Source organism: Megalobrama amblycephala, linkage group LG5, assembly GCF_018812025.1.
Source record: "Megalobrama amblycephala isolate DHTTF-2021 linkage group LG5, ASM1881202v1, whole genome shotgun sequence".
NCBI classification, from domain to species: domain Eukaryota; kingdom Metazoa; phylum Chordata; class Actinopteri; order Cypriniformes; family Xenocyprididae; genus Megalobrama; species Megalobrama amblycephala.
The window spans coordinates 3,579,461-3,590,796 of NC_063048.1; the positions used below are offsets into that span (position 1 = coordinate 3,579,461).

The 11,336-nt window shown below is 40.6% G+C and overlaps 1 protein-coding gene across 1 annotated transcript; it reads right to left on the reverse strand.

Moving 5' to 3' along the window:
- Window positions 1-3,282: 3,282 nt before the first annotated feature.
- Window positions 3,283-5,816, reverse strand: LOC125268090 (macrophage-expressed gene 1 protein-like). Its single transcript, XM_048190199.1, has 2 exons — window positions 5,367-5,816; window positions 3,283-4,908 (listed from the first exon to the last, which is right to left on the reverse strand). Exons 1-2 carry the CDS (start codon window positions 5,814-5,816, stop codon window positions 3,283-3,285), a joined length of 2,076 nt encoding a protein of 691 aa, XP_048046156.1.
- Window positions 5,817-11,336: the final 5,520 nt, after the last annotated feature.

Genomic DNA, 11,336 nt, shown 5'->3' on the forward strand with positions numbered 1-11,336 from the left:
TTAAATGTTTTGTAACATGCATTACACTGTAAGTAACATGTAAAAAGCTATTAAACAGTCTGTCAGTAAAGTGTTACCAATTTGTTATCCATTTAGGTTGTAGAGGTTCAACAGCGTATTAGCAGACATGCAACAAATCCTCAACAAGTTTTCAGTACTCTAAAGTAGAGCAAAGTAAGAGCTTTTAAGTAGTCAGTCTATTTGTCTGGTGTTCAGTGAGAGCTGTGAGTGGAGGGAGGAGAGTGTTGAGTTCAGCTCTGTGTTTTTCTGAATGTGTTTCTTGAGCTGTTTGTTTGTATTGTTTTGCTCTAGGCTGTATAGTTGTGCTCTGCAGTGTTCAGTGTCAAACTACAAAATTATTTAAATTTAAATTTCTAAAAAAAAAAATGCTATTATTTTATATGAAAAAAAAGAATTATTGTATTTTATTGACAAAATATTTTAGTTTGTCATGTATATTTTTTTAATTAAGTCAGATAAAATTTTTAGCTGTCATATGGTCGTTACAACATGCCCCATCACATGATACAATGTGCTCCACCTATGGGGCATGTTGTCACATTTCAGTTCCCTTCTTTCAGGGTAAATAAAGAAAAAATTATACAGTGTATTAATGAAACAAAGCCACATATTTGTACCAGACGTGTGAAATTAATGTGGAACAAAAGAAATTCACTGAACACAAAGTAGATTTACACAAACTGAGAAAGACAAGGCAAGGCAAGGCAATTTTATTTGTATAGCACATTTCATACACAATGGTAATTCAAAGTGCTTTACATAAAGAAGAATAATAAAAATAGAACATAAGGAATAGAAATAACAGTAATAAATAACACTATTTTGCTATCTGGATGGAAGAGCTAGGAAGTCTTAGGGAGTTTTGTTGTTGTTGTTGTTGTTGTTGTTGTCCGTCAGAGTGGATCTAAACGGATCTATCCATCAGAGCGGATCTAAATGGATCTTCCTCACATGACAGGACTGCTACCTGTTAAGGCACTTCAAACTGATACACAAAGTTTCAATCTCCCCTTTTGCCAAGACACCTCAAACTGCACCACACAGCCCTAATCCCCCCTTCCGGAGATATCTTATCTATGCAACACAGTTCAAATTTCCCCTTTGGAAAGTGTCCTGACTGTAATCCAGAGATATCTTAACCATGCACCACAGCTCAAATTTCCCCATGGTTTGTACCAAATTTTAACCTAATCACAAATGCTTTCTTCCTAATTCTCCCAGCTCTTTCAACCAGACAGCAATATTTAAAATGCATTAAAAGTCAGAAAACAAGATGATACGTAAAAGATATAAAATACATTAAAAATGAAATAAAAACAGGAAAAGGAATTAAAAGAATAAAAAGATAATACGTATAAAATAAAATGCAAACAGTTCGGACATAGCACAGTGCTCAGTCAGCAAATGCATAGATAAAAAGATGTGTTTTGAGTCTGGATTTGAATGTGGCTACTGTTGGAGCACACCTGATCTCTTCTGGAAGCTGGTTCCAGCTGCGGCTGGCGTAACAGCTAAAAGCAGACTCTCCTTGCTTTGAATGAACCCTTGGTATTTCTAAATGACTTGATCCTGATGATCTGAGTGATCTGTTAGGTTTATATTCTATGAGCATATATGCAATATATTGAGGTCCTAGGCCATTGATTGATTTATAAACAAGTAACAGTACTTTAAAATCAATTCTAAATGCAACTGGAAGCCAGTGTGTCACGGATCCCTTGTCTCCAGAACTCCAATTCCCATGATCCTCCTGTTCTCCTCACCTGCACTCACTTCCCTCGTCATCTCCCTATCATCACTCATCGTCATCACCTGGACTTCCTTGTTAGCACTCCCTTATATATGGACTCACTCCCTTCACTCCTTGTCTGTTCTAAATGTTATCTTATATGTGTTGGTTGTTCGTTTTGCGCCTGTGTTCATTAAAGACCCATTAATTGTGGATTTCCGTTTCCGTTTCCGTCTCGTCTCTGCAACCAGCACCCGTAACACAGTGCAAGGACCTGAGGACTGGTGTGATGTGTTCATGTTTTCTGGTTCTGCTCAGAATCCTGGCAGCAGCGTTCTGTACGAGCTGCAGCTGTCTTATGGTCTTTTTGGGAAGACCAGTGAGGAACCCATTACAATAAAAGTCAAAAAGCGTTAGGTTTTGGCCCGCTCTCCCCTATTTTCGTACAAGGTTATATATTCATCTCGAAACAAAAATTTAACCTGCAATATGCTCTTTAAATTGTATTTGTACAGTATGAGCTTTACATGTAGTAGGCGATGCTTTACTGATCTTGTACAAGCATAAATAAAGTGTTAACCTGATATGATGACTCTGAAGACTTTAAACTTTATAATCATTTTATTGATTACAGACATTAGCCACAACCTGATGACAAAACTAAAACAAATCAAGTGACCAACAGATTCATCAAATAGAATAGTGAATGTTAGCTAAATGGTCACGTTATAGATTGTGAGTGGATTTAGATTGCTTTGGAGCTCTTTACAACGGGCTAGCAAGCATATTCACACAAATGAAACGTTAAACAACTGCTAGTTTACAACAATACACTTCATATACAAGATATTTTTTCTTTTCGGGAATCTCCCACTCAATTTGAGCAAATCAGGTTAAAGAGGTTGAAAAATGCCAATTTCAGTTTGAAAAAACCTTAAATTTGGGAAACGCCCCTTTTTGTTCCACAGAGACCTCATACTCTTTAAGACTGATAGTTGTTTTAGTAAAAAGGTGCCACACCCACTTCAAACGTTCTGGCATACCGTCACGTCAACTTTTTTCCCCTTTAAAGGCACAATATTTTTGTTTGAACATCCTAACAATTACAATAGGGTTTTTCCCTAATAATTTAGAATGAACAAATTTAATTGAATTCCACATTCCACAACAATTGTGACCAATTTGGTTCTTGTTAACTGATTGACTTTTTCAAGAAAAATACTTGTAAAATTTAAAAATGTATGAAATGTAAAACTTATTACCATTTAGATATTTCAACAAACACCATGTCAAACAATAGAATAATAATCACTGATTCATGAGAATAAACCTTTACTTACTGTTTATTTTTATTATAATTCTGCCGATTACAAACATGAATCGCAATGGTACTTCTTTAAAGGTACACAAATCACTAAGTAAAAAATAATTATTTAGAAAAGATCATTAGTTGTTATGCCAGTGGTGTTTTAATTAATGTTCCTCATACTGTTCTCTCTTGTTCCCTCTACACTGCCTAATTTGGCCTCACTTTAAAGTTCTTGATAACCTCCGGTCACCCTGAGGCCAGAAGATCGCCTTTTTTTCATTAAAAACACAGTTCCTGCAACCACAAGAGCAATGAGAACCATCACACCAACAGCTACACCAGCTATTTCTCCTCCAGACATTTGAGAAGATGACATGTCAGACTCGGACACTATATCCATTCGGTTAACCTCACCAGGCTTTGCCAGTCGCCACTTCTTATTTTCTCCATCTCTCACCCAAGAACGATCACCTTCTGTCATTACAGTTACAGTATTTGTCGCATTCATGCCAACCAGTGGTTTTCTTATGAATGGTGGGAGACGGATTGGATTTAACTGACCCTCAGTGAACGCACCAGACTGGACACAGTACAGCACCTCACAGCCATCACTAATGGCAGCAAGATGTTGGCTGAACTGAGGTGGACAGCGAGATTGACCATTGGAGAGAGGGTTTCCAGACTGGCAGCTGAAGAAACCACCAAATGGCACAGAGAATCTTGTTCCGGCCTCATAATCTTTGCTCAGACAAACCATCATGCCATTAGACAAGAACTTTAGAGCAAAGTAGTTTGGAGGACAGCTATTGGATTTGGTCAGAGGGTTTTGTAAAGATGGTCCAAACAGACCTCCAAACAGATATCCAGAGTACTCAGGGATTTTTCCATTTGAGAAACACCAGTAGGTGTTAACTTGTGCACGACGGACATGATAAACATCATTACATTCTGTCTGCGTACAACTTGACAACCCAAAGAACCCACAACTTTCATAATATGTGTAGCACTCACGACGAGTATAATCTTTTTCTACTCTTTCAGAGCGTAATAAAGTGGGATAGTAAAAAGGAGGGCAAGAATAACCACCAGTAGCTGGATTTGTCTGTGCTGTCTCACCACAGATAGTATCTCCATCTGTCAGTGAAGTGCATTGTTGGTAAATTCCACCAAAGCTAAGATTGGTGACTGGACCCTCACAGGAAGCATCATCTATGTTTGCCTGAAAGTTAAAATTTGGGGAATCTGGAATTACACACCCTGGACGTTTGTTTATCCTATAGTATTTCAGTGCAGCCTGCTGAACTGATGAAGCCATTTTATTAACTGTTAGTGCTGGGAGGTCTGGGAATGTGGATGGATTAAGAAAATAGTGCAGCGGCAGTCCAGAGCGGTCAATAGCCACCAGATTATTGAGCGTACTCAATTGCCACTTCTGCAGAGTCATGCCTGGGTAGAATAAAGCTCCACCATGGCTCTGAATTAAAGAATATGCAATGTTACTCTGATACCCCTGAGTTTGTGAACTTTCTTGGGATTCCTTGCTGCTAATATCAAACTTAAGTTTGTGGAAAAAGTTCAAGCCTGCTGATGCAGAAACAGAAGACATATCGGACTGACTGCTGGAGACAAAAGACTTTTTTAAATAATCCTCTTGCACCAAAGTAGCACCAGCATCAACACTTGTAATGACATGGGTACCATAATCAAGTATGAGTTTCTCTGACAGGTAAGTTGCAAGATGGGTTTGATTGTTCTCAATAGCATCTGCGATTTCCACCGCCTGTTGAGCGAAGCGGGAGTCCAGAGTGAAGTCAGGATACGCCTTTACTGTGTACAGCCGGTTACGGATCTGGAAAAAAAGAAAAAAGAAAAGAAATGTCTATGTGTGTGTGTGTGTATATATATATATATATATATATATATATATATATATATATATATGACATTTTTGATGACATTTAATGATGACTCAGTTTGAAAAAAAGTTCTTATGAATCTTTTCTGCACAGTCATAATAATAATAATGATAAATGTAAGATTATACTCTATTGAATATCATCATTCAAACAAAAGTATACTTTGAGAGTGTTTTGTTTATATGTAGCAGAAGATGTTTCAAAGTACTGAAGGAGGGTAATTATGGTTATCAGGTACTGAATCATACTGCACATATGAAATAAAAACACACTTTTTAATAATAAAATAATAAACATTAAAAAATGTAAAGTTCTAACAAATTTATCTTCAGCAAATATAAAAGATTAAATGTACAATAGCTGAATGTGCATTATTGTGGTTTTGACTTACTTGAACCCGTGATGTTACAGAATTATCTTTCACTTGGTGGGTTTTCATGCGTTTGTTTTCTTCAGAGTATTTTCCGTTAAGCGCAGAAAGGAAAGAACCATCAGCATTAATGGAGCTTGACGTAGAGCTTGTCTGGTTCAGCCATGACATGATGATCTCTGAGTGTGTTTCCACTCCGCTCACCTTCTGTGGTATGACAAAAACTTCATCTGGAATGAGATAGACACCGTCTTCTGTGGTCTGACACTGGGAATAGCTCAGATTCATCACCCGTCCCATGTCTATGTTGCGCAGGTTATCCCAGCCTCCACCTGGTAGAACCTCCAGCGCTGTCAAACTTGAGTTTTTACGACACACACCAAGTCCATTACTGGGATGAATGAGCGGATGAAGGTTGCAGACATCGATAAAACAGCAGAGCATCAGCAGACACAATGCTCTAGACTCCATGATTGCCATGTGTGTTCTATGAGAATGCAGTGATCGTCAGAATGCTTTATTCATCAAACTCACAGGGGGTGTGGACTTCAGAAAGCTAGCTGGCAAAAGTTCACATTAATGCTGAAGACGTCATTTTGAAATAGTTCCCTTTTTTAGTCTTGAAAGGCACAAGGCAGTGATATATTTCTCAACACCATTTAAAAGCTTACAGCCATAAGGAATATCGCACTTGTAGCTGTGCGATATAGCTGTATATCAGCACGCCTGTGATTCGGTCATAGGCAAGTGGCCGCAGGCCGAGTGCTGTAGTAATAATCACAGCGTGATATTGTGTTTATAGAACAATCTGATGGCACAAGTGTGTAAATAAATAAGAATCAACAACAGTGTCTATTTGGACAGAACAGACAGTCTTTGCTGCCATTAATGGTGAATTAATGTAACTTTCACTAGTCGAAGTCGAAATCCCAATCACTAACGGACTCTTTCTCAATAACAAATACTGTAATTTTATTTATATAAATATTTATTGAAAAATAATATTTAAATATACTTTTATAATGGCTTATATTGTATTAGAAGTTAGTATAATAGGAAATAAAAAAGCAAACAGTTCAGTCAAACATACAAAAGCAGCGCTCTAGTTTGTATAGGATTTAATTTCAATGTAAATATAAAGTTATGAAACTTATAGCCCTTAAGCCATATCTGTTAGCTCTGGAACAAGTAATAGATTAATAAGACCAAAGATTGCGTGTTTGATATGCCCAAAATGCATTATACCTCATGTTTAAACACTGATGAAGATGAAGCTGTTCTCTGTGGGTACATGAGAGCTGGATGCTCGCTGACGGCCTTGTTTAGAGCATCTAAACAAATTGTCAAATAGGTGCTGTGGTTATATATACTGCATATATTTGAGGTCTAAATAACTGCATTCTTATCTAAAAAACTTTTAAACTACATTCCGTGACACAACAACAGTAGTGTTTGTAAAATTATGGTGTTAGTTGGTCGGCCATGGCGCTCACTGTGAGAAATGCTGCAAGTGGAGAGATACAAACAATGTGAAACAGTTCCCATGGTGATACTGGTAACACCCGCGAACCTGACAGTGAGTTGACACACAAATTTGCCTTGTTTCATTTGCTCCAGATGAATATTGTTGGTGTTGCAGGGCTTGAAATTCAGCATAGGATTGTACGTATTGCACATAATGTTACTCAGTCCTGCAGATAATGTGCTCACACCCAAAGTGTGCACACATAAATCTGCCTCTAAGTACTAAATTGAGTTCTTTTTTGCTGCTTATATATTGTGCTTAAACAGTACATACAAAATGTCAAAATGCTGGTCCTGGCTAGTATTCATGTAAACACAGTCAGTTATGATTTAAGTGAATATAAAAAATTGAGAAAAAAAATGCTGTCACAGATCCCTTGTTCCCTGGACTCCATTTCCCATGATCCTCTTGTCTCCACACCTGCACTCACTTCCCTCGTCTTCTCCCCATCATCACGGATCACCTTCACCTGGACCTGATCATCTGCACTCCCTATTTATATGGACTCACTCCCTTCACTCCTTGTCCGTTCTCTGTTGTGTTAAGTGTTAGTTTGGTGTTCTCTGCCTATGTTTATTAAAGTACTTCTATTATTGTGGAAATCCGTATCTGCCTCGTCTCTGCACCAGCAACACGTAACAGAAGAACGGACCAATACCGCTGGATATCCACAAAAGAATGGACTCTTTCTTCATTTCCCTGACTCCAGCTTCTCCCATGCCTCCTACTTCCATGACGGCCGGCGATCGCCTCATCGGGCTCCTACAGGTTGGTCGTTCGCTGGAGAGGTATGTGGAGGAGTTTGTTGAGCTCGCTTTTTTAACTGACTGGCCAGACGCTAATTTGATCGCCCTGTTTCTGGATGGACTGGACGACGACACTATCCGTTTTGATGAACCTGATTATCGTTTCTCCCTAAGCAAAACTATCAATTTAATTTTGTGGTTGAATGGCTCTAAATTCCTAGTTGAAAAGGTTCAGGATAAGTGTTTGTTTCGTCCAGTCCGTCCAGAAACACGGTTGGCCAGGCCAGTTGGTCAGTCTCCGTCTGCCTCCACATACCTCTCCAGCAAACTCCCTGCCTGTCCCATGCTGGACCCACACTCCTCTGCTGGGTCCAGAAGACGGAGGAATAAAAGAAAGCCCAAGCAATCTCCAGTCTCCGCTGAGCCCTCTCCAGTCTCCGCCGAGCCCGCTCCCGTTCCTACGGGAATTTTGATTGTATTTGAGGGGATGGACTGGCCCTCTGCTCCAGCCGCCGAGCTATTATCTCCAGTCTCGGCCGCCGAGCCAGCAGCGCCAGCAGCACCTGACCCTCCATGGCCGCCCGCGGCACCTGACCCTCCATGGCCGCCCGCGGCACCTGACCCTCCATGGCCGCCCGCGGCACCTGACCCTCCATGGCCGCCCGCGGCACCTGACCCTCCATGGCCGCCCGCGGCACCTGACCCTCCATGGCCGCCCGCGGCACCTGACCCTCCATGGCCGCCCGCGGCACCTGACCCTCCATGGCCGCCCGCGGCACCTGACCCTCCATGGCCGCCCGCGGCACCTGACCCTCCATGGCCGCCCGCGGCACCTGACCCTCCATGGCCGCCCGCGGCACCTGACCCTCCATGGCCGCCCGCGGCACCTGACCCTCCATGGCCGCCCGCGGCACCTGACCCTCCATGGCCGCCCGCGGCACCTGACCCTCCATGGCCGCCCGCGGCACCTGACCCTCCATGGCCGCCCGCGGCACCTGACCCTCCATGGCCGCCCGCGGCACCTGACCCTCCATGGCCGCCCGCGGCACCTGACCCTCCATGGCCGCCCGCGGCACCTGACCCTCCATGGTTCATGGATCCACCCTGGAGACCTCCACTCCAGTCCGCTCCTCTCCCTGCACCTGCTTAAGGTCTCCAGGGCGCCTAATGTCACAGATCCCTTGTTCCCTGGACTCCATTTCCCATGATCCTCCTGTCTCCACACCTGCACTCACTTCCCTCGTCTTCTCCCCATCATCACGGATCACCTTCACCTGGACCTGATCATCTGCACTCCCTATTTATATGGACTCACTCCCTTCATTCCTTGTCCGTTCTCTGTTGTGTTAAGTGTTAGTTTGGTGTTCTCTGCCTATGTTTATTAAAGTACTTCTATTATTGTGGAAATCCGTATCTGCCTCGTCTCTGCACCAGCAACACGTAACAAATGCATGTGTAACAGTATAAAGGATCTGTGTGTCTGGTCTTAAAATGACAGATGCCAAATTATGACATAATATTAATATCTGTATGGCAGTTTTCCCCTATGGTAGCAATATCAAAATTGTGGCCAGTGAAAATGTAACTTTGGAAAACCACTGGCAACAGTGGCTGGTGAGCAAAAAAAGTTAATGTTAAGCCCTGACTGGTAGTATATCGCATGGCTGGAAAAAGCTCTCAGCCAATCAGAATCAAAAACCAGAACAAAGTGTTGTATAAAAAACTTAATATCTAAAATTATTAAAAAAAAATTATATGTCATAGGCACATTTTAATTACTTGAGTACTCATTGTATCACCCAGACCAGGAGAAACTGATCTATCGGCCACAGTTTATGTGGTACATTGGAATCAGTGTGTTATACTTGTACACTACTTTGAATTGTTAGTCAACCATTTGTATACATACAATATGAAGTTTAAGCTGTTTTGGTTAATGTGTAAGCTCTTAACTCTTTTAGAGGTCTCAATCAGAAAATTCACTATGATGTGGACGATATTTTATGGCAAAATGTTGAAAATAGGCTTAATGTTAAAGGAATAGTTCACCCAAAAATTAAATTTATCCCATAATGTACTCAAGCCATCCTAGGTGTATATGACATATCTTCTTTTAGATGAATACAATTGGAGATATATTTTAAAATATCCTTGCTCTCCAAAGATTTATAATGGCAGTGAACAGGGGCCTGTTTTGAAACCAAAAATAAATGCATCCATCTATGGGTGTAAAGTGGAGCCAATATCTGTATCTGTATTTGTAACAATCTCAAAATTATTCATATCTGTATTTGTATTTGGATAAAACCGGAAGAAGGTGGTGCTTTACTCTGAAGTTCGTACGATTACTTGAAAAGATGTTATGTCTACGGAATTACAGCTTATATATCTGTTTTCTTCGTAGATATGACTAAAATATGCCTTGTATGACAAAAAAAAAAAAAAAAAATGAACATTTATTTAAATATCTTCTAACTTTATGTATCACGCTATGATCCCCTGGCTCATCTGTTATCCAGGAAACAAGAGGAGTGAATGTTTCAGTCTCAGACGAATATTAGATCTCGTTTTGAAGCCATTATCCATGCCTTTCCGAAAAAGGTATTCGGCTTTGAGCACACCCCTACATCCATCCATCATAAAAAATAAACCATACGGCTCCAGGGAGTTAATAAAGGCCTTCTGATGCGAACCAATGCTGTTTTGCAAGAAAAATATCCATATTTAAAACATTGTAAATTAAAATATCTAGCTTCTGGCGCAGGTGACACTCATTAGCAATCACACCACCGGCCTCGCCGCGCTCACGGCTTTTTGCCTCGTCCTGCCCGCCACACTATGAAACTTGCAGGATGTTTCAGTGGTACCTCTTATATGTCAAAAAATGTATATTTTGAGGAATTGCAGGGTAATTGCAAACATATCCACATCATTATGATCAGATGCTTCATTAACTGCTATGTTCTTGTTTCTGTCTTTGTATGTGTGTGTGTTTTTGTGTTCTACAGACTACAGAGAGTGGTAGCATCAAAGTGTTTAAAAACCCTGATCAACTTGAGAAAATGAACTAGACAAAAATGTATGCAATGCCAGTTCGCTAATATCAGCTGTGGCTCTCGTGAGTGTTGTGTGACCTGCCACTATCTGACAGAACATCCCTTTTCCAGACCTGGAAATACTGACGTTTACTGAAGTGTCAGTCACATGGCTCTCACAAGATTTAGACTCTAATAGGGTATGAATGGGCACAGGCATCTGAGTGAGACTTTCACATCCCAGTAGTGCCATATAATGTTAGCATGAGTGACATTGCTAACATTGCTAGTCCAGTTTGCAAATAAAGAGCTCAGGAGCAACTTCTGTGTTTCCTGACTTTTAAAGATGTCTATCAAACAAAGATGTGTACATTATACTGTAAATGAATTTTCCTAATAATTTTGGAAATCTCCCATTAGGAAGTGATACAAATGCGCCTGAGTGTGGTTTAACTTGCTCTGATGTCATCAGAGCAAGTTAAACCACACTCAGGCGCATTTGTATCACTTCCTAATGGGAGATGTTTAAAGGCATGATGGCAACCCAGCCAACAGGTAACATTCTCGCGTAAACACAGTTTGCTTTGTTGGAATCCCACTGCAACCAGCCTTTGCCATGTACTAAGTGCACTACTTTATCGCAATTTTATTTTCTGTTCAATTAGTGATCTTTAGGTTCATTACA

Excerpts from the sequence above, each read along its gene's own strand:
- LOC125268090 (XM_048190199.1), bottom strand. The coding sequence starts at position 5,816 with ATGGAGTCTAGAGCATTGTGTCTGCTGATGCTCTGCTGTTTTATCGAT. Across the intron at positions 4,909-5,366 it reads CTGTAACATCACGGGTTCAA|ATCCGTAACCGGCTGTACAC; the intron begins GTAAGTCAAAAC and ends CTTTTTTTCCAG.